Here is a 22,466-nt window from a genome sequence, read left to right as displayed (position 1 = left end):
AACGTCGTCTCTATAGACTTATATATATATATATATATATATATATATGATATGAGTGTATCCGTACAAGCCGGTGTGAAGAAAAGGGTGGTGTCGAGTGCTTACTGATAGAGAAAACAGAGCAAGTAGAAGGAAAGACCGAGATCGAAATGGAAGGAGTTGAAGAGATGGAGATTGTAATAGTCGGAGGTGGCATCTGTGGGCTCGCCACCGCACTTGCTCTTCACAGGTTTGTTTTGTCTTCTTAAGAGATATATATATATGGCTCTTAATTAATTATTAGCCTGTGCTTGATTATACTAATCTAATGCCTCTCTCTCTCTATATATATATATGCTTCGATCACTTGGGATGCAGAAAGGGTATTGCAAGTGTAATCTTGGAAAGATCAGAGTCTCTGAGAGCAACTGGAGGCGGTATTGCTGTTCACACTAATGGCTGGCGTGCCCTTGAGCAGCTGGGTATTGCTTCAGAGCTCAGACAAACCGCCCTCACTCTTCAATTGTACGCCCTCTTTCTCTCTCTTCCTCCCCATTACTCAGCAGATAAGTACAAGTAGTCAAGTAGATCGATGTATTTAATGCTATCATTGTTTGGATATATAATGCTTTTTTAAAAACGTTTTTTCTATTTCTCAGTCTTTTGTAGGAAAAAAAAATACAATTTAACTCTTTAAATTACAACTATATTTTTGGATGGCCCCAAATTATTAAAGCTTATACTTGCATACAAACTATCAGAACTTTTGAAAAAAGTCTATTTTGACGAAATATCCTCGTAATACTCCTGCCACGTGTCATTTTTTAATTCTATAATAATTCAAAAAAAATTCAAAAACTTAAAACAAATTCAAAAAAATTTAAACAATTAAATAAAATAAAAAACTAAAAAAAATTATTTTTTATTTTAAAAAAAATTTTGCGATCGACTGAAGGACGTACTGCTTCTTTCAAGCATTGTCGTTGGTCACGATGTACGCCTGAAGCTCGACGAGCTTGAGCCTGGCCGAGATCAACGAGCTGATGATTGCGAATCGGAACTCGCTGAGCTGGGCTATAAAATCGATCATCATAGCATTGTAAATTGACGGTGACCGGAAGGGTGTCGGGAAGATCGGGTCGCGGTTGAGAAATAATGCCACCCCAATCATCCATCTTTTCAAATAAATAAATAAATAAGAAATAAAATTTTAGTTTTTTTAATTTTTTGAATTTTTCTGATTTTTTGATTTTTTTTTTTTTTTAATTGAAAGATGACACATGGCATGGCTATTATGGGAATATTTCGTCAAAATGAGCATTTTTCAAAGGTTTTGGTAATTTGGGATGCCAGATTCCAAGCCTTGGTAGTTCGGAGAGCTATCCGAAGAATGGCTAGTAATTTGGGGGGCTAAATTGTATTTTTTCCTCTTTTGTACTAAAGAAAATCATGGTCAAACTCAAAACATTTTTGGTGGACTCGAAAACCTTTTTAATTTTCGTATAATGGTTTCTCTCTTTTTAAAATTATGGAAAATTATACTTTACCCCCTGATATATCTACCATATGGCGATCTGGCGCCCAATGTTTAAAAATTGGTAGATGACCCACCTAATGCTAACAACGTGTGTCAACATGGACCTTCCGTCCATTTGCCCGTCACTTTGGATGGAAAAAAGGCCACGTGCCTTGCACGTGACATTTTAGACAAAAATCAAGACCATTTTGCCTCTATCCCTAGCAATCCTTATCGTCGACATGCACGTGATAACACATCGATGGTCATCAGCTTACAGCAGAAGAGAAATCCAATTGCCAATAGAAGAGAATGTACCTATGGCTTCTGGAAATCGACGGCAGGCTGCCGAGTTTTGATGAGCCTTCGACTTGGTAATATATGCGGCCGAGGAGCTTGGTGGTGAGGGAAACGGAGAAGAGAACGTAGGACTCAGTGAAGAACGTACCCAAGAAGAGATCTTGTTGGTGAAGATGAATTTTGGGGCAAAATTGTCTTGATTTTTGTTTGTTGCACATGGCCTTTTTTCCGTCCAAAGTGACCGGGCAAGTGAACGGAAGGTCCATGTTGACACATGTTGTTAACATTAGGGGGTCATTTACTAATTTTTAAACATTGGGCACCAGATCGCTATATGGTGGATATATCAGGGGGTAAAGTGTAATTTCCCCTTAAAATTATATACCATTTTTCAAGGTTAAGCTTCTCATTTTCAAATCGTCTCGCCAACCTATCGCAAAAAGTTGTCGAACGACCGTCGGTTGAAGTTCATTGGACCACAGTCGGAAGTCGCGACCACTGCCTGAGTACATCAGATCACAGACAGATCACTCTTGGATCTCTTAGCCTTATGTGTGTGTCGAATTACCGTATCATGAATAATGAATAAATAACAAGGCTTATTTTTACTGTTGATGACAGGGCACGGACCATATGGCTTGATAGTGGGAAGCAACAAGAATCACCCGTCTCGTAAGTATATAGGGCTTTTCATTTTCCATTAAAAATCACTTTTTAACCATTTTTACGGCCCCATATATATATATATATATTAAAATAAATACAAACTTAGTGTAGAAAATAAAAGATAAAATTTCTATTATTTTGGCAGGGAAGGAGAAGCTCGGTGTGTAGAACGGAGTAAATTAGTTGAATTGCTGGCAGCTCATCTGCCGGTTGGCACAATTCGGTTTGGATGCCACATAATCTCAATCAAATTGGACGCACACACTTCAACTCCAATCCTTGATATGCATGATGGAAGCATAATTAAGGCTAAGGTACCTACTCTTTTCCTTTCATTCACACTATTTGGATTTTTGTTTTATGGGTACCATTCATTCTCAATCTTTCTCGAACAATTACATGTTTCACTGTAAATTGAATTTTATAATATGATGTTAAAGTATTAATGAGATGATTAAATTCATAATTTTTTAGTAGTTTTAATTTTTAACATAAGTAGTATTTTTATGTATGGTACTTGAGTAGAAGTATGAATTCGAACCATGTATTGCACGTTTGGTCTTACACACAAGGAATGTGTTAAATTATTAATCAAATAATTAAATCTATTATTTTTTATATACTTAATTAAGCAACGTAGCTCAATTAAGAATAGAAACATTGTGCTTCTTTTTTTCACTCATTGGTCACGTTATCACATAAAATAATATACCAAAATCCATGGCTGAAATTGAGTTAAGACTTACCTCAAGCCATATTTGTTCAAGCTTGCTCAAGATTTTGAAACAGAAAACCTCCGCAATAGAAAACTTAAATAAAATATTTTATTAAGGTTTCTTCTAACCCTATGCCTTTTTGCTCTTTTAGATTAGAATACAAAGACACCATCGATTAGAATTTTACCTTATTTATTCCTCACAGATTGTGATTGGATGTGATGGAGGCAACTCAGTGATCGGGGATTTTCTGGAACTAAAGCCCCCGAAGCTTTTATCTGCATGTGCGGTGAGAGGCTTTACAAATTATCCAAATGGGCATGGATTTGCCCCCGAATACATACGCCAAAAAAAGGGTCAAGTCCTGCTTGGAAGATCTCCTGTTAATGACACGTTGGTTTTCTGGTTTGTAGTTCCGCAAGTTTACCCTCAAGGTACACTAATCACTATATATACGTACGCCGTAATGCTTAATTAATTTAATTTGCATTATTCTTTCTTAATGGTTACTATTTATGATTTATTTCAACAGATTCAAATGTTTGGAAAGATCCAAAGCTTATTAGACAGTTTGCTTTGGAGTTAACAGAAGGCTTCCCTACAGAGATGACTGAGATGATTAATGGCAGTGATGAGAATTCACTGTCTCTCACACACCTGAGATATCGTGAGCCATGGGACGTACTATTGGGAAGGTTTCGGAAAGGAAGCGTGACTGTAGCGGGGGATGCAATGCATATAATGGGTCCGTTCCTTGGTCAGGGTGGCTCGGCAAGTGTTGAAGATGCTGTTGTGCTTGCCAGATGCTTGGCTCCGAAGTTGCGTGAGGTGAACTTGGAAACAAATGGAAGGGAGATGACGGTCGTGCAAAAAGTTGGAGAGGCACTGGACGCGTATGTGAAGGAGAGGAGGATGAGACTCGTGTGGTTGTCTACACAAACTTATCTCATGGGGAAATTATTGCTTGATTCTTCGCTGTTGCCGGTGAAGTTGCTTACTCTCGTCGTCGTGCTTGCTCTCTTTAGAGACCCAGTTGGTCATAGTCGATATGATTGTGGCCGCCTTTAAGACCTATGGCTAATAAAGTTCCATTTCCATGGTTTGCTGCTTTAATAATGCTATAATTGAAATAATCCTGTCTGTTTTCCACTTGCTTGGAGTGTGAGTAAACTGTGTTGTGGCCACGAATAGCATAACAATGTAAAATGTTAAATTTGATTTACATTTATGCTAATTTACTTGAATAACTTTAAGAGAGACTGCTAATGAGAACACTAAACTATATGGCCGAAAGGTTTTTTTTTAAGACAGTTTCCGGTATGGTGGCACAAGCTTTTGTAAAGTCATTCTTTCAATCCTGTAAAATAATAAATGTTAGCAAAGGAGTTCGCCGGGGATGCCAACTGTTCTCACTCCAATGCTTAAGTCAGTCTTTGAGAGAATTTATATCAAGTCTTTATAATTAATAATTCATCTGAAGAATACCCGATGACTTGTACATATTTATAGATGAGACTTCAACCGCTTACCTCAAATAAGGTGGGAACTAGCTCATTGATTCCGAGGGATCATCTGGAGCTACCCAGGATCTGTGCAGTCCGAATATCTCGGGATTTGATACTTCTGAGATACTCTTGGCTTCTTGCGAATTATTCCTGTATAGACTTTAGCTTTTGTTTCTTGACGGGCCTTAACTAAAATTGTAAATGTAACTGGCCTTTTTTAGGATTAATATATGTATATGGGCTTGCATGAATTAAATAAGCCCATCTACTAACTATTAAGAATATTTCCCAACAAGGTTCGAATAAAATCGTGCACTAAGAGGCATTTTTATGAAGTCTCATAAAACTAGGTTTATTACTTTAATTAGGAGACCTTAACAAGGGAAAATTAAGCTTGTGTTCGGAGAGTCTGATGTTGACATTTGGCATTTGGACTTCCCAACGAACTGTTAGAAGTATGTCTAGAATCAGTACATGTAGAGTGATTAAAGAAGAGCGAAAGACTCACAGAAGAGTTGTTGCACATCTGCTGAAAATGAAGAAACTCATGGCATACAATAAAATAAAGAGCAGTTACCAAGGAAAGAATATGTAGAGACTATTGTTTTTCATTATTGTATTTGTTCTGCATATCATCTTAAATGCTAATTGTTGTATATATAATGAGATAGTGTACACACATCTATGTAAAGTACTGTGAAAAATTGAAGAGTTTCTTTTGCATTACAAATTCATACTTGGTATCAAAGCTTCTTGGCTAACCCCACCTTTTTTTGTCAATCACAAATGGCATCATCTAGTTCCAATAGTTCAAATGATATATATTTGTTCCTCCCAACGTCACATCTCTTGTAATCGATAAGCTTGAGAGACCCAATTACCTCAACTAGACCACCCAATTATTCCTGTTCTTCGTACCCATGATCTTCTGAGTATTGTTGAAACCTCAGTGGCAAAAAACCTATTTCTGCTATAAATTCTGAATATCAGATATGGTAGAAAAAATGATCAATTTGTTTTGGCTTGGCTCACTGCCACTCTTACTGAAAAGGTTCTCTCTACTGTTTATGGACGGAATACTGCATACCGAGTTTGGATTCACTTCGCTAACAAATTTGCTTCTAATTCTCGTTCAAGAATCTCACACCTCAAGTGTCAACTCCATACGTTAAATCAGAGATCAAAAAATTGCTCAAATTATTTGCTTACTGCAAAGAGTTGGGCTGACCAACTTGCTGCAGTTGGGAAGACTGTAGATGATGAGGACCTGATATCTTACGTTGAAGGAGGTCTTAACCCTTCATATCACCCATTTATCACCTCCTTGAGTTTTGCTACAAGAGAAGCCTCAATTTCATTCGACGATTTTTCAATGCAATTGCTCAATTTTGAGCTCTTATTGGATGCTAATGTCAAGACGGTCCCACCTGAAGCCAATCAGGTGGCTTTCTTCACACAAAAGCCAAAACAGCAACACTACAATAGGAAGCACAAGTTCCAACCACCACAAGCTTTCAATCAGAGATCTCAACCTTCTCAGCAGTATCCAAATCGGTCTCTACCAAGCTCCAAAACTGTAGGACCCACGCAGCATAATGGTAAGTCCTTCTCAAGTTCTCAAATTTTTACTACCAATTGGACTCCCTATCAAATTTGTGGAAAGACAAATCATCAGGGCGCTTGATTGCAACCACAGTATGAATTTCGCATACCAAAGTAGACATCCACCTTCCCAACTAGCAGTCATGGTGGCATATACACATGATATTCAAGACAATGAACGACCATGATGCTTGGATAGTGGTGCAAACAATAACGTAACTGCAGAGCTTGAGAATCTGACTCTGCAACAACCTTACCAGGGAATTGACAGTGTGACAGTGGGAAATGGAGGAGGATTGCAGATTGCCAACGCTGGTTCTACTCTTATATTTCAAATTTTCTTTCAATTCAAAAGTTTCGTAAGGATAATAATTGTTATTTTATTCTTACTTCTACCTACTTTGTGATTAAGGATTTGCTGACCAAGGAAATCATCCTGCAAGGGCCGAGTGAAGAGGGGTTATACCCCATTTACCTCAAACAGCTTCTACAGAGAAAATATTCGGCTAAGGCTGCTTTCATTTCATGTTTTACTGCTTTCCTAGGTGTCACAGGACATATTCATGTATGGCATTCTAGGCTTGGTCACCCGTCAGAGTCCATCATTCAGAAATTAATTAAGAAGTCTTTGTTACCTGTGTCTGGTTCGGTTAAATTCATTAAGTTGTGTGAATAGTGTCATGTTGCTAAGAGTAGGAAGTTGCCCTTTTTCTGATTCCATAAGAAGATTTACACATCCTCTTCAATTAATTCATTCCGATGTATGGACTTCACCAGTCGTATCAGTTTGTGGTTGTAAGTTTTACATTGTTTTTATTGATGATTTTCCAAGATTTGCTGGGTTGTTCCCATTAAAACAAAAGTCAGATCGATGTGCTTGTGTACTTTATTAAATTCAAATGCCTTATAGAAAATTTATTCTCCTATAAAACCAAACAACTTCAAATTGACAATGGTGGAGAATATGTTTCTATTGCATTTAAACAATTCATTGACTCACATGGCATTCACCATAGATTTATATGTCCATATACGTCTGAGCAAAACGGAATTTCTGAAAGAAAACACCGCCGGCCCACATTATCGAAACTAACTTGACTCTCTTAGCACAATCAAAACTTCTATCCATTTATTGGGTTGATGCTTTCCTCGCAGCTGTTTACTTAATCAATCGTATGCCTACTCCTGTATAGGAACATCAATCTCCTTTCTTCAAATTATTTCAATATCATCCTGATTATGCTTTTCTTAAAACCTTTGGGTGTGCTTGTTTCCCTTTGCTTGGGCCCTATAATTCTCATAAACTTGCCTATAGAAGCAAACAATGCATTTCCTTAGGCTATAGTTCTAATAAAAAAAAGGTATAGGTGCTTATATCCCCAAACCAATCGTGTGATATATCAAGACATTATTCTTGATGAAACAACCTTTCCAGCAGCAACATTTTTCTCTGATACTCGGCCAACAAGGGATGATTCAGTTGGTTTTGCTTCTTCGACATCACCAAGTATCTCTCTATTTCCACCTGATTTTTATATTCCTGCTACTGACTTTGCACCTACAGCTGACACCTCTCACTCACCTTTTGTTAATAGTCCTTCACCTACATCCACCCCAATATTAACTGACACCCATCCCAACCATCCAGAAATAACATCCTCCGGATACACAACTTCACCAAATTTTTCAAGACTCGCCTCCCCATCCACCTACTACAATCCAACAACCCCTTCAGTCTACATCTCAGCCACATCAACCTTTGCATGATCGTCCTCGTATTCTCACACAATCTCAGACAAGTTCTTCCCAACCCTTTTTTTTTCTTCTTATTTCCACTTATACTACTCTACCAAACGCTCGCTCAAAGCAATATCCTCAATTTCCCTTCCTGCTGAACCCAAAATGTTTTAACAAGCTGTTGTTAGCCCGTTTTGGTTCCATGCAATGCAACCTGAATTTCATGCTCTCATCTCCAATCACACCTAGACTTTATGTCCCCGTCCGGTTCATAAGAAGGTTGTGTGGAACAAGTGGGTTTTCAAACTCAAACAAAAGTCAAATGGGTCTATTGATCGCTATAAAGTACGGCTTGTCACTATGGGCTTCGATCAAGAAGAAGGCGTTGATTTTAATGAGGCTTTCAGTGTCATGATTAAGCTTGCTACCATTCAATTCTTGCTTTGGTTTTACATTTTGGCTGGTTCATTCATTAGCTTGATATTTCAGATGCATTTCTTCGTGGATTTCTTGAAGAAGAGGGTTTTATGGAACAACCAAAGGGTTTTGAAGATCCTCAATACCCTGAGCATGTCTGTCAGCTTCATAAGTCTATTTATGGATTAAAACAAGCTCCACGAGCTTGGTTTATGAGACTGGCACAAGCTTTGCTGGAACTTGGTTTCACAGGGTCAATGGTTGATACACCTTTATTTTATTATCATTCTCACAATTTTGGTGTTCTTGTTCTTATATATGTTGATATTATCATCACAAGCAATTCCTCTAATGCTATTTCGGCTCTCATTGAATACTTAAAGTACGAGTTTGCAGTTAAAGATCTAGGTCCTTTGTTCTATTTATTTGGCATTCAGGCATCACGAACTGAAAATGCTCTTCATTTTCATCGAGGGAAGTATGTAATAGATCTTCTTCATCCCACCAAAATGGCTGGTCCCAAACCTGGTTCAACACCATGTGTTGCTGGCGGCAAATTATCTTGGTTTATTGGTGACCTGTTGGTTGATCCAATTGAATACCATCATATTGTGAGGGCTTTAAAGTATTGTACTTTGACCCGCCCTAACATTGCTTGCAGTGTCAACTAGCTTTGCCAATTTCTTCACTCTTCGACATCAGTCCATCTCACTGCTGCTAAAAGGGTTTTGCATTATTTGAAGGGACAGTGGACTTTGGCTTACATTATACCAAAGGGTAGGGCTGACAATTTTGACACGACCCGATAACCTGACTCGACACAAAATTAGCGGGTTTGGGTTTACTTTAAACGGGTTTGGATCATAAATGGGTCAACCCGTTTAACTCACTTTTTTTCTTTTTATTTTTTTATTTATTTATAAAAAAAAAAATTGAAAAAGGGGGGAAATAGAAATTGGGAATTAAGTAATTAACTCTAATTTTCTGTTTAGCCGAAATTCAAAAACACAAAAACTACAAAAAGTGACAAAATCAAAAGAATCAAAACCCTAACTTTTTCCCAAAAGTTCACTTTTAGTTTTTCCTTCAGCTACCGCCGCCCTTCTCTTCTTCCTCCATTTTCTTCTTCTTCAACTCCGCACAGCGCCGCTGCCGTCCCTTCTTCTTCCTCCCGCACCGCAGTCCCGCTGGAGTCGGCTGGACGCCTAGACCCGCTCGAGTTGACGCTCTCTCTCTCTCTCTCTCTTCCGCCGAATCGCCAATGTCGCATCCGGTACCGCCGGTATGTTAATAGTATAGTTGATTTCCATCGCTCTCTGTTACGATTGTCGCTAATTGGGCAACAACCTCTCTCCCTCTCTCTCTCTCTCTCTCTCTCTCTTCCTCTCTCTGCGAGTTTGGGCGTCATAGAGACACTTTCTTGTTGATGAACAAAGGTTAAAAAAAAATAAAAAAATAAAAAAGAAAAAAGAAAAATCCAACTTTTTCTTGTCTCCATGTAAAAATTGGTGATCATTTGCTTTTATTTATTCCATTTCGTATTCCGAAATTTAGGCAAATAAATAAAGATCTTTCAAAAATATTTTCTTCTAAAGTGTCTTGCTTCATTTTCTTGCTAGAAAAACAAAGAACGACTCCTTTTTGTCCATGCAATTACTCCTTTTAGCCCCTTCCTTTCCTTTTATTTTAAATTTGATGTTTTTCCTGAATTAGTGAAAATTTACCGTAATTGTAAGCTTTGCAGTATTGGACAGATAAGGGTTTGTGGTGAGGTTGAGAGTTCTGGTAATTCTGTTGAAGTTTGATGGGCATTTGCAGTATTTGGTACCGTCGGACGCCGGTATGTTAAGCTAAACGGGTCAAACGGGTCGTGTCGACCCGATTTGACCCATTATGTTAAATGGGTTTCACGGGTCATGTCGGGTGACCCGTGAAATTATTGTGTTCGTGTCGTGTTTGGAGCCCCGACCCGTTAACATAAACGGGTCGTATTTGGGTCTAGCATAAACGGGTCGTGTAATGGTTCTTGTCGGGTACCCATTTTGCCAGCCCTAGTCATATCCGGTTTTTACCCGGGCAACTGGGGTACCCAGTTTCGGACCAGGTTACTGAAATCTTATAACCGGGAACCCCGATTCCGGTTCCCAATTTTGGCCAATAACCGGGAACCGGAACCAGATTTACACCCCTAGGACGAACCATTATGTTGAAATATACCGAGCAATTAAATTAATCTTTGTTATGAATCTTTTCATGAATGAACTGATAATCCACTTCAATGTGTTTTGTTCTGGAGTGAAACACAGGATTTGATGAGAGAGAGAGAGAGAGAGAGAGAGCACCAATGTTGTAAACAAGGAGTGGTATATAAGGCAACCTACAATTCTGTAAATAACATACGTAATCAATACATTTCAGCCACTGAGTGCCATAGAGAGGTATTCGGCCTCGGTGCTAGATTTAGCAACAACGGCTTGCTTCTTAGCAACCCAAGAAATCAGACACGGACCAAGATAGATGCCATATCCAGTCGTGAATTTTCGATCGTCGAGGCTACTAGCCCAATCAGAGTCACAAAAACCATTGAGATGTAGTGACCCTTTGCCCAGGTTGTATTTAAAAAAAATAAATAAAATAAAATAAAATAAAATTGTTTTTGGGCTCATTGTCCTCTCTCAGCTGAGTTGACATACATAATCGAATTTCATATCCTGAGCTAATACAAGAAAAGATAAGATAAATAAGGTAGAGATCAATCTGCTCAAAAACTAAAGAAGAAACCAAACAATTAACAAAATACAAATTAGAAATCCAACATGAGAGGAAACATCAATACAGAAATCGGTGACAAAAGAATACAAGAATCCAGCCTTGTCAACACCAAAATCAGTGTACGTAGTGATTAACAGGCCAAATATTTTGAGTCCAAATGTGATTAAGGAGCCTTATGGCAGGAGTAAAATCACCAATTGGGGCTTCAAAACACTAATGATTAAGGAGCCTCAGAATCAAACAGTGAAAACCTAATCTCTAACAACAAAAAACAGTGGAAGAATCCAAGCGTAAATCGCGGGTAGATCGTTCACCTCGTAAGAGAGTAGGCAATCCTCCCCATCTTCAACCTCGATCACCACGGCTAAGCTGATGGCCTAGCCAGATCTTGCTCCTTGACCACCTCCTCCAGATATGGGCTTCAAAACCCTAAAGATCTCGGTGTACACCTCCTCCAGCTTCGGCACGTGGCAAGTCGCCTCCATCGAGTACATGCCGTCGAAGCTGTTGTCCGGGAACGGCATCTCCAAGAAGTTCCCGCACACGACCTCACAGAGCAACTCCAAGCCAGTCTTCTTGTCTTGCTTCGCGTTTGTTTCTCGGGAAATTTGGTTGAGACGACAAGAGATTGAAGGCGCTGAAATTTTCAAAATTTCTAAAGACAAAGAAGTGAAGAAGAAGGTAGGGCGTGAACTGTGAAGACAAGAAGAAGGCATCGACGTGAAGTGACGACAAGAAGAAGAAGAAGAAGGCAGCGGTGCTGTGTTAGTGTTAGGGTAAAGTTTGAAGATTGAAGTCTGAAAGGTGAAAGAGTGAAAGAAAGAAATGGGCAAAAGTAGGCTTGGCAATTCGGGTCCACGGGTCGGGTTTGTGTCAACCCGGCCGACCCGATTATGCAAACGGGTTCAACACGAACCCGACCCGATTATTAATCGAGTTAGAACCTGTGACCCGAACACGACCCGATTAATAATTAGGTAACCCGAACACGACCCAATAAACACGATTACTAAACTGTGAAGGGCTGACCGGCTGGTGGCTGAACGGAACCGCTGAAGCCACCGAACTGTGAACAATCAGAACACTCGCAGTCTCGCAGATTTGTGAGAGTTCGAAAGAATCAAAGGGAGAAAAGTAGAGATAGGAGTGGACTACAGACTACTACAACATACTGAAGGTGAACCAGAACGCGAGCGAGGAGGACCTGAAGAAGGCGTACAAGAGGCTGGCGATGAAATGGTATCCGGACAAGAACCCGGCAAGCAAGAGGGAGGCGGAGGCCAAGTTTAAGCAGATCTTTGAGGCCTATGACGTGCTCAGCGACCCTCAACGTCAGATCTACGACGTCTACGGCGAGGAGGGGTCAAGTTTAACTGAAGAGTGAAGAGTGAAGGGCCGAAGGCAGAGCCGCAAAAATGAGAGAGATAGAGGCCGAAAGTGATGAAGGCCAAAGGGCGTGTCGGGGTGCGGGTCAGTGGGTCTACGGCTAGGGTTCTTAGTCTTTTCTCTTTTGCTTCTCACTTCTCCAGTTCTCTGTTCCTGAATTACTCTCTCTTTTTTTTTTTTTAAGTAACAGTGTATAATCGTGTTCGCGGGTCAACCCGAGAAACGCGATTATAACTGGGGTGACCCGATTATGACCCGAACCCGATAATGCTAAACCCAAACCCAAATTTTTCGTGTCGGGTTCTCGAGTCGTGTCAAAAATTGTCAACCCTAGGCAAAAGTGATTCTATGAAAATACAGAAAGGTCCTTATGTTAGGCCATGTGTATCCTTAGGGTAAAAGGGTAGGAAGGGTTTTTTTTTAAATAACTTAACAGACCCGGTTCCGGGTACCCGGGTATAACTGGGTTTTTCAAAATCAATACCCGGAACTGGGTCTGAGTACCGACTGGTTTCCCGGTTTTCCGAATCCGGTTAGTGTCCGAATACGTTTCCAGACCGGTTATAAGCAGCCTGGATTTACACCCCTAGTTAGTCCCTTCCCCATCAACTTGTGGGGAATGTTAGAAGTATGTCTAAAATCAATACATGTAGAGTAATTAAAGGAGAACAAGAGACTCATGGAAGAGCAAAAGACTCACAGAAGAGCTGTTGCAGATTTGCTGAAGATAGAGAGACTTATGTCATACAATAAAGTAAAGAGCAGTTACTAAGGAAATAATATATAGAGACTATTGTTGTTCATTATTGTATTTATTCTGCATATCATCTTAAATACTAGTTGTTGTATATATAATGGGGAATAGTAGAGTTCTTTCTAGTGTTCTTTTGGGGTTCTTTTATAACATGACACCCTTTATTTTTTTAATAAAAACAAGAGTGTCATATCAATATAAAAAGACCTTAAAAAATATAAGAAAAATTGAAGAAAAACAAGAGAGTGTCATATCAATTTTTTTAATACATTTCTGTATGCGCATGTAAAGTTTGAAAAATTGAAGAGATTATTTTGCATTACAAATTCAAACTCGAACATCCTGCCGATGGTTGACACTTGACATTGCCAAATATTGATTAGACCACATACGAAATTACGACAACTTCTAAAATTGATCTAACGGAAATATCTAATGGGTGTTCACATTGGTCAACACGCTGCCTTTGAATGAAGGTCAACAAGAAAAGTCGAAATGGACTTAATTAAGGCAAAGGCAAATTTCTCTCTCCCTCTTATTTTCACTTTAAAAAAAATATAATTTCAAAATATTTTTTTTTATTACTATTCAAAGATGTACTGTAGATGGTCAATATGGATAGTCTGTAGACTTTTCAAAAAACGACTGAGCATAAAGAACCAAATATGTACTAGTGAACCTTCTCCGAAGGGAGGAGAAATGGAAAATGAAACTTGCCGTGGAAGGCAAGAGAGCAGCCCTCTCCAACGTCTCTATAGACTTATATATATGAGTATATCCGTGCATGCCGGTGGAAAGAAAAGAGGTGTCGAGTGCTTATTGATAGAGAAAACAGAGCAAGTAGCAGAAAGAAAGATCGAGATCGAAATGGAAGGAGTTGAAGAGATGGAGATTGTAATCGTCGGAGGTGGCATCTGTGGGCTTGCCACCGCACTTGCTCTTCATAGGTTTGTTTTGTCTTCTTAATAGATATGGGTCTTAATTATATGCCGGCTCTCTCTCTCTCTCTCTCTCTCTCTCTCTCTCTCTATATATATATATATATATATAGATGATTCACTTGGCGTGCATGCAGGAAGGGTATTGCAAGTGTAGTCTTGGAAAGATCAGAGTCTCTGAGAGCAACTGGAGGCGGTATTGGTATTCAGGCTAATGGTTGGCGTGCCCTTGAGCAGCTGGGTATTGCTTCAGAGCTCAGACAAACTGCCCTCACTTTTCAACTGTACGCCCTCTTTCCCTCTCTTCCTCCCCATTCAATGCTCCGATTGTTTGCTTTTTGAAAAACGTTTTTTCTATTTCTACAGTGATTTGTACACAGAAAATTAAATTATGGTCGAACTCAAAACATTTTAGTTAACCAGAAAAATATTCTTTAATTTTTGTAAAACGATTTCTTTTACAAATTCAATACACGTACCAATTCGAATTGTGACCTTTAGAGCATCTTCAATGGCTTAATGGCATCTGTATTGATTTGGCTATTTCAAAAATTTCACCAAATATTGGTGAAACTTATTTATCTCTTCCCTGCATCAAACTCTCCATCATTTCAGCAAAATAACTCTCGTCAGATTCTATCTCCAAATTTTAACGCCTAAATTCCATGTGCCATTCCATTTTATATAATTTTATTTCATTCTCGCGCCTTCTTCCCTTCTTCACTTCCATCTCCCTCTGGCGCCTTCCTCCTCTTCTTCATGCCCAAAACCTAAGATGCTGCAAGATATCTTGAAACCTCAACACTCGCCTTGAAAAAGCCCTTGAACTGCCACTCCTTCCTCACTAGCACCAAGCCTCTTGGGGTTTCAAGAACTCGTTCTGATTCCTTCCACGTGACCCACAAGGTCCCGGTTGGCGATAGTCCGTATGTCAGAACCAAGAACGTCCAGGCAAGCTTTTATGCTTTCCTCAAAAAGAACTACATATCTTTTTTTATTTTATTTGTTTTTCTTTCTTTTATCCTCTTTCTCTCCCCCCTCTCTCTTACCTAAACTCATTTATCGTCGTAGCAATATTATAATATATCTCTGAATCTGAGAAATTGTATTTCAGAGTATGTTTATATGACAAAATTTATATTTATCATTTTAAGGTCACACTCATACGAACCGCGTAAATGAGAACAAAAAATTTGTCGACTTTATAGTAAATAATTATAAAAAATAAAAAAAAAAAAAAAAAAACTTTTCATTGGAAAAATGTGTTAGAATTAAGATAAAGAAAGAATAATATATATATATATACAAATGATATAGTGCAATAATAGATAATCGGACGTATGATATCTTTTAAAACCCCTTAATTAAAATAGATATAACAAATTTTGATTAATCATTTTACATATAAAAATGTATAAGTCATTGAAAGTGCTATTAGTGGGCTGAATTGCTTTATCATGAATAATGAATAAATCACAAGGCTTACTTTTACTGTTGATGACAGGGCACGGGCCATGTGGCTTGACAGTGGAAAGCAGAAAGAATCACCCGTCTCGTAAGTATATAGAGCATTTTATTTTCCATTCAAAATCACTTTTTAACTGTTTCTACGTCTGCATATATTTAAAAAAAAAAAATATAAACTCGGTGTATAAAATAAAAGTTTATTAATTAATTTATTTATATATTTTGATACTATTTGGACAGGGATGGAGAATTTCGGTGTGTAGAACGGAGTAAATTAGTTGAATTGCTGGCAGCTCATCTGCCGGTTGGCACAATTCGGTTTGGATGCGACATAATCTCAATCAAATTGGACGCACACACTTCAACTCCAATCCTTGATATGCATGATGGAAGCATAATTAAGGCTAAGGTGCGTACCTACTCTTTTCCTCTCATTTACACCATTTGGATTTTTATTTTATGGGTACCATTCATTATCAATCTTCTTCAATTATTATTATTATTAATAAAAAATAAAAAATAAAAAATAAATATTGGTATTGAATTCTTTTCTTATATTCTTCCTTGGTTTCTTTAGCCAACAATGACATGTTTCACAATTTGAGTTAAAGTATTAATAATACATCATTTACTCCTCACAGGTTGTGATTGGATGTGATGGAGGCAACTCAGTGATTGGGGATTTTCTGGAGCTAAAGCCTCCGAAGCTTTTATCCAAAGTATGTTCGGTGAGAGGCTTTACAAATTATCCAAATGGGCATGGATTTGGGACCGATGGCATGCGCCAAATGAAGGGTCAAGTCATGCTTGGAAGAGCTACTATTACTGAAACGTTGGTTTACTGGACCGTACTTGTGCAAGTTTACCCTCAAGGTGCGTACACAAAGATCAATAGACGCCATACGTACGTGCTTAATTAATTTAAAAGTCATTATCTTTATCACTTTTATAATTATACTTTTAAATTTTAAAATGTATTAATTTAATCTATTCACCTTTCAATTTTATCCCATCATTAATTTTTTTTTTGTTAAATCTTGTCAAAAATTTTAAAATATTTTTGTTTTTTTTTTTTTTTTTAAATATATATATATATATATATATATATATCAAAGATTCAGATATACATATTTTTACAAATTCTGTTCAATCATGACCAACTCCTAAAAAAACAGGAGTGATAATTTAGAAATTTTGACACATTTTCGTTAGAATTTAACGAAATTTTTTAATAGTAGGTTAAAATTAAAACAGATTGAAATATCGATGAACTAAATTGACACTTTTTAAAGTTTATGAGTATGATTGTAAAAGTAATGAATTATCGGGGCCTTAATTTAATTTGCATTAATCTTTCCTAATGGTTACTATTTATGATTTATTTCAACAGATTCAAATGTTTGGAAAGATCCAAAGCTTATTAGACAGTTTGCTTTGGAGTTAACAGAAGGCTTCCCTACAGAGATGACAGAGATGATTAATGGCAGTGACGACAATTCACTGTCTCTCACACACATAAGATATCGTGAGCCATGGGACGTACTATTGGGAAGGTTTCGGAAAGGAAGCGTGACTGTAGCAGGGGATGCAATGCATATAATGGGCCCGTTCCTTGGTCAGGGTGGCTCGGCAGCTCTTGAAGATGCTGTTGTGCTTGCTAGATGCTTGGCTCCGAAGTTGCATGAGGTGAACTTGGAAAGAAATGGAAGGGAGACGATGGTCGTGCAAAAAGTTGGAGAGGCACTGGACGCGTATGTGAAGGAGAGGAGGATGAGACTCGTGTGGTTGTCTGCACAAACTTATCTCGCGGGGAAATTATTGGTTGATTCTTCGCCGTTGCCATTGAAGTTGCTTTCTATCGTCGTCATGGCTGCTCTCTTTAGAGACCCAGGTGGTCATAGTCGATATGATTGTGGCCGCCTTTAAGACCTATTGAAGGCGTCAGCAGCTATTGCCACTATATTCTTTTATTTAGTGTTGTTTCTTTTTTAATCCAATAAGGGGCTTAGCCCAAGTCAGTGAGTTAGTCGGTTAAATAAGGGCTTAGGCCCAAAGTCAGGCAAATTAGGGTTAGATTTGCCCTAAAGCTATGTAAGCACCCTTTTGGCCTTTTGTATCCCAATGGAGGCAAAAAATTGATGAATAATAATTTTTTTATTCTTTTCTCTTTGAGGTGTGACTCCTCTCCCTAGTGAGATTTGGCTTCTTCTTCTCTATTATTAGTTTGGTGAGACTCCATATTAGCAAAGACTTTTCTTATAATTTCCAATCTATTTTAATTTCTGTTGCATCAATTTGTTATCAGAGCAAGTTGATTGGCTACCTACCTCACCCAGCAATAACTGGATGACTTATTGTTGGGCTTAGTCAATCAAATGGAGCCACCTCCTTGAAAAATCGGAAGGCTCTAGAGAAAAGAAGGTTGACAAAGAAGCAAAGTTGCAAAAGACTCAATTGGAGGGAGAAGATTAGAACGGAGAAGACAATCCACACAACATACCTTTACAGCAGCCTTTCATGAGTCTGGATATGCTGCTGGCCATCAGACCATTGCGAGACCATAGTACCATCGGGGGGAGACAAATCCCTATTTCGAGAGCTTTGATAATCGATTGGATGAAGCGACGAAACGGGTTCGTATTGATGTACTTGATTTTCATGGTAAACTCGACCCCTACGCCTTTCAAGGTTGGCTCACCTCCTTAGACGATTACTTCGAGTGGTTCGAATTAGCACCCGAACGTCCTATGTTGACGTTCGGCATTTGGACTTCCCAATTACAACATCCTATCGAAAGGTTGAGATTAGCCAACGTTCGAACCCTTCATTGAACAGTCCTTTGAATGAACATCATGGGTCCTTTATGTGGTCTCGCTATTTCTCTCGGAGATATTTTCATGTCCGAACCATTTAGCAAACAGATATCTCGGTTCGATCTCCAAATAATGCTTTTAAAACTACTATTATATTGAATTTAAAATGAATCACATGTCACTATTAGATTTTAATCTAATAATAAATTTTAAAAGTCACATCAATTTTAAATGAACGATACAATAATAAAAGTTTTTTTTTTTTTTTTTTTGATAGTATTACCGTATATAAAAAAGTAACCCTTGGTTACCCCGAAGAAGAAAATGACCCCTTAATTTGTTATTCAAAGAGGTGGTTTTCAAATTTCTCGTAAGACATCATAGGATTTTATTTATTTATAAAGTAATTGGCATTTTCAAAGTAGTGGTCCATCAATTACAATCTTAAAAACGACAAGACAAGATCTATAAACTAATAATTGGTGCTTTCAAACACCCATTAAAGACCACTGGGATCAAATCATCTGACAGTGAGAAATTGGAGAAGAGAGAAAAAAAAAATGGATAAAGTAGAAGAGATAGAGATCATAATATCCGGCGGTGGCATTTGCGGCCTTGCTACTGCTCTTGCTCTTCACAGGTTTCTTCTTCTTATTCTTTTCTTCCTATCATTAATCCCTGTCAATATTTATTTATTTATGGAATATATATGAATTGCTCAGGAAAGGTATTAAGAGTTTGGTTTTAGAAAAATCGGAGTCACTGCGGGCCACCGGAGCAGGTATAACTATCCGGACAAATGGTTGGCGTGCCCTTGATCAGCTTGGCGTTGGCTCAAACCTCAGAAAAACTGCCCTCCATTTACAACGGTATAACCCTTTCCTCTCATAAAAACACTACTTTCATCACAACACTGCACCGCCCGCGACATCACAATTGGAGTCGTTTTCATATTGGGTTTAATTGGGTATTCATTTTAATTGGGCTTTCTTTTTCAAATGAACAATGATGTATGATGATTGGTTGGATTGAATTGATTGATGAAAGGAAATTGTAGCAGTAATTGGATTTGATGAAAATTGGGGATCATACAAGGAGGGTTGTTTGGAGGTAGGGGTGTAAGATGAGCCTAATCCCTCGTGAACTCGGTCAGTTAAACTCAATTCGGTATCCGTTCAAATTATAAATGAACCATTCGTGAATATAATAATATGTTCGAATATTAAATTAGACATACTCGTATAAACTCGGCTCGACTCGGATAAGTTTGTATTATTTCATTTTTACAATTTTTTTCCCGTATTATTTTAATTTTTGCAAGAACAACATCTCAAGTAAAAATGAATTATCTTCCTAATACGATAGATATAACTTGAATTATGGACCGGTTGTAAGTTTAGTTTTATAGTAGTATGTGTGGTTATATGTGTGTGTATGCACGCGCGTCATTTGTGTATATGCATAATGAATTTATATACATACATATAAACTTGAGATTATATTATTTAAGATTTAAGTTAATTTATTTAATTAACTCAAATGATAAATTTTTAACAATACTTGATTAATTAATTATTAGTTTGGATTTAAAGAAAGATAAACAATCATGATATTTACTTTATATAAGAAATAAATAAGTTCATCAAACAGTTCATCATAAGATTGAGTTCAACTCGTATTTGAAATAAAATTTAATGAGCTAAACTTAAATATTCAATACTTGACTCGGCTCGGCTCGAATATAACCCTATTTGGAGGACGGACAAGTACAACCCAATTACAAAACGCACACCAACTGAAAGTCTAAAAGACCCATTACATATGTTTCTTATGTCAATATTAAACGCACGCAGGGCACAAGACATATGGCTTACTAACGGCAAGCAACAAGAAATGTCCCTCGGGTAAGTTGTTATGCTTTTAGTTTTGCCATCTTTCACGTGTGTGCAGAGGCTTTTTCTGCAAATTGTGTAAAACTTAATTCAACAAGTTTCAAACCAATCGATGGATGACAATATAATAATTTCGAAGATGCAAAGAGTGAGTAAAAAATCAACGATATGTGCAGGAAAGGGGCAGAAACTCGATGCTTGAGGCGGAGTGATCTCATCACAAGCCTTGCAGAAAGCTTGCCTCCAGGCACAATACGGCTTGGATGCCAAGTACTCTCGGTTTCACAAGACCCGTTAACTTCCTATTCAATCATTCAACTCCAAAATGGAAGTTCCATGAAGGCTAAGGTATTATTTCATTACCCTGTGTAGTTATTGTGAGTATCACTTTGCGGTTCTCATAATTACCAACTTTGAGGGTCCTTGGAATAATTTATTGTGTCCAGTTTGGTTTACAAATCATTTAGGATTGATAAGGATAGAATGGTGATTTGTTTACTCTAAATTAAGGGATTTGTTACGTTTGAAATCTTCGTTGAAATCACCTGTAAAGCTCTATAATTTCTTGGTCTTTTCTATCTATGCTTTCATCTCTTTACTTGGTTATGGAATTCTACAAGGATTACTTTGCTGTTCTCATAGTTCCTTGTAGAATTTTGTTTTTGTTTTTTCCTCCATGAATCTACATAATCATTGATGAGACCAATTCATTAGTTGTGTCAGTCAATTGCTTTGAGTTATGGAGACTTTATTGAGGGCCTGAGGCTGATGATCAAATGCTTGGAAACAGATTAACAAAACTAGTTTATAGCCATTAATTGCATTTGGCAAAATAAAATTCAAACACCCATCTGAATTATTAAGAGTCAAGGTAGTAACAATCAAGATAATGATGAAAATAATATACTTTAAAAAATTTTATCTTTCACTTATCATATCACAGGTTCTGATTGGATGCGATGGAGCCAACTCAGTCGTTGCAAACTTTCTTCAGCTAAAACAACCAAAGCTTTTGCCATTATCAGAGGTTAGAGGTTTTACCAAGTTTGCAAATGGTCATGATTTCGGCTACGAATTTGTCCAAGTCTGGGGCGACGACAGTATAATTGGAAGGATTCCAGTTGACAGTCAGTTGGTCTATTGGTTTGTAACTCTGAAAGTGAATCCCAAAGGTACACTCTTAAAGATCCCTTCAATCGATCGTATCTTCCAGTGATTGTGTTGTTATTGCCTTGAATTTTCAGTAATGGTGTTTTATTTGTGACATGAACAGGTTCAGCCGTTGCAAAGGATCCAGAGCTCATTCACCAGCTGGCTCTTGAGTCAACTAAAGGTTTCCCTGCAGAACTGGTTGGCATGATAACAAACTGTGACCGCGATTCTCTCTCTCTCACACGCTTAAGATATCGTGCGCCGTGGGAGATACTAGTCGGGAGTTTTCGAAAAGGGACGGTGACGGTGGCCGGGGATGCCATGCATGTGATGGGTCCGTTCTTGGGACAGGGTGGCTCAGCAGGCATAGAAGACGCAATTGTCTTGGCAAGATGCTTGGCACAAAAGATGCATGAAATTGATGTTAAAACAGATGGAAGGCAAGTGATAGTCCACAAAGTTGGAGAAGCATTCGATGAATATGTGAAAGAACGGAGGATGAGATTGGTGTGGCTGTCAACACAAACTTATCTATGTAGTTTGCAAGTCAAACCTCCATCGTTGCTAGTTGGATTTGTATGTAACATCTTGATAATGGCTCTCTTTAGTGACTCAACTGCTCATACTCAATTTGACTGTGGCCACCTTTAGGTACAATTTTAATTATTTATATATAAGTTTTTGAATGCATTTTTCCTTGCAAGAACGTATTCTACATAAAGCTTTTATCCATTTATGAGACTCGGTAGCACTTGCAGATTTAGATTCTCTTCAATTATACATCTGTATTGCTCAATTTAATTAATCATTTGACGTTTTACTTAGGGGTAACAATTCGTGTTTACATATCGAGT

At 37.9% G+C, this 22,466-nt stretch overlaps 4 protein-coding genes across 6 annotated transcripts; all 4 read left to right on the top strand.

The window, feature by feature from the left end:
• LOC133862086 (monooxygenase 1-like) lies at nt 1-4,456 on the top strand. Of its 2 annotated transcripts, XM_062297948.1 has the most exons (7): nt 1-229; nt 358-504; nt 2,225-2,347; nt 2,417-2,467; nt 2,607-2,775; nt 3,383-3,611; nt 3,710-4,456. In XM_062297948.1, the coding sequence occupies exons 1-7, from the start codon at nt 150-152 to the stop codon at nt 4,243-4,245; spliced, it is 1,335 nt and encodes a 444-aa protein (XP_062153932.1). In that variant the 5' UTR covers nt 1-149; the 3' UTR covers nt 4,246-4,456. The 2 variants fall into 2 exon arrangements, with proteins under 2 accessions (XP_062153932.1, XP_062153933.1); XM_062297949.1 differs by lacking the exon at nt 2,225-2,347 and having other exon boundaries at nt 3-229.
• Nucleotides 4,457-11,702: 7,246 nt separating this feature from the next.
• On the top strand, nt 11,703-12,594 carry LOC133860430 (uncharacterized). The gene is made up of 2 exons (XM_062296041.1): nt 11,703-11,891; nt 12,388-12,594. Exons 1-2 carry the CDS (start codon nt 11,703-11,705, stop codon nt 12,592-12,594), a joined length of 396 nt encoding a protein of 131 aa, XP_062152025.1.
• Nucleotides 12,595-14,034: 1,440 nt separating this feature from the next.
• LOC133862084 (monooxygenase 1-like) lies at nt 14,035-17,920 on the top strand. The gene is made up of 6 exons (XM_062297947.1): nt 14,035-14,297; nt 14,426-14,572; nt 15,793-15,843; nt 15,996-16,164; nt 16,397-16,628; nt 17,146-17,920. The coding sequence occupies exons 1-6, from the start codon at nt 14,050-14,052 to the stop codon at nt 17,679-17,681; spliced, it is 1,383 nt and encodes a 460-aa protein (XP_062153931.1). The 5' UTR covers nt 14,035-14,049; the 3' UTR covers nt 17,682-17,920.
• A 1,132-nt stretch (nt 17,921-19,052) lies between these two features.
• Nucleotides 19,053-22,333, top strand: LOC133862083 (monooxygenase 1-like). 2 transcript variants are annotated; one of them, XM_062297945.1, is made up of 6 exons: nt 19,053-19,208; nt 19,291-19,437; nt 20,422-20,472; nt 20,637-20,808; nt 21,404-21,632; nt 21,734-22,333. In XM_062297945.1, the coding sequence occupies exons 1-6, from the start codon at nt 19,129-19,131 to the stop codon at nt 22,261-22,263; spliced, it is 1,209 nt and encodes a 402-aa protein (XP_062153929.1). In that variant the 5' UTR covers nt 19,053-19,128; the 3' UTR covers nt 22,264-22,333. The 2 variants fall into 2 exon arrangements, with proteins under 2 accessions (XP_062153929.1, XP_062153930.1); XM_062297946.1 differs by lacking the exon at nt 20,422-20,472.
• The last annotated feature ends 133 nt before the right edge of the window (nt 22,334-22,466 follow it).

Source organism: Alnus glutinosa, chromosome 2, assembly GCF_958979055.1.
Source record: "Alnus glutinosa chromosome 2, dhAlnGlut1.1, whole genome shotgun sequence".
Taxonomy (NCBI): domain Eukaryota; kingdom Viridiplantae; phylum Streptophyta; class Magnoliopsida; order Fagales; family Betulaceae; genus Alnus; species Alnus glutinosa.
The sequence above is the reverse complement of the archived record's forward strand: the minus strand, read 5'-3'. Positions and strand labels throughout refer to the sequence as shown.

Excerpts from the sequence above, each read along its gene's own strand:
- LOC133862086 (XM_062297948.1), top strand. The coding sequence starts at position 150 with ATGGAAGGAGTTGAAGAGATGGAGATTGTAATAGTCGGAGGTGGCATC. Across the intron at positions 505-2,224 it reads ACCGCCCTCACTCTTCAATT|CCTATCGCAAAAAGTTGTCG; the intron begins GTACGCCCTCTT and ends TCGTCTCGCCAA. Across the intron at positions 2,348-2,416 it reads CTTGGATCTCTTAGCCTTAT|GGCACGGACCATATGGCTTG; the intron begins GTGTGTGTCGAA and ends TGTTGATGACAG.
- LOC133860430 (XM_062296041.1), top strand. The coding sequence starts at position 11,703 with ATGCCGTCGAAGCTGTTGTCCGGGAACGGCATCTCCAAGAAGTTCCCG. Across the intron at positions 11,892-12,387 it reads ACAAAGAAGTGAAGAAGAAG|GTGAACCAGAACGCGAGCGA; the intron begins GTAGGGCGTGAA and ends AACATACTGAAG.
- LOC133862083 (XM_062297945.1), top strand. The coding sequence starts at position 19,129 with ATGGATAAAGTAGAAGAGATAGAGATCATAATATCCGGCGGTGGCATT. Across the intron at positions 19,209-19,290 it reads ACTGCTCTTGCTCTTCACAG|GAAAGGTATTAAGAGTTTGG; the intron begins GTTTCTTCTTCT and ends TGAATTGCTCAG. Across the intron at positions 21,633-21,733 it reads TCTGAAAGTGAATCCCAAAG|GTTCAGCCGTTGCAAAGGAT; the intron begins GTACACTCTTAA and ends TGACATGAACAG.
- LOC133862084 (XM_062297947.1), top strand. The coding sequence starts at position 14,050 with ATGGAAAATGAAACTTGCCGTGGAAGGCAAGAGAGCAGCCCTCTCCAA. Across the intron at positions 14,573-15,792 it reads ACTGCCCTCACTTTTCAACT|GGCACGGGCCATGTGGCTTG; the intron begins GTACGCCCTCTT and ends TGTTGATGACAG. Across the intron at positions 15,844-15,995 it reads CAGAAAGAATCACCCGTCTC|GGATGGAGAATTTCGGTGTG; the intron begins GTAAGTATATAG and ends CTATTTGGACAG.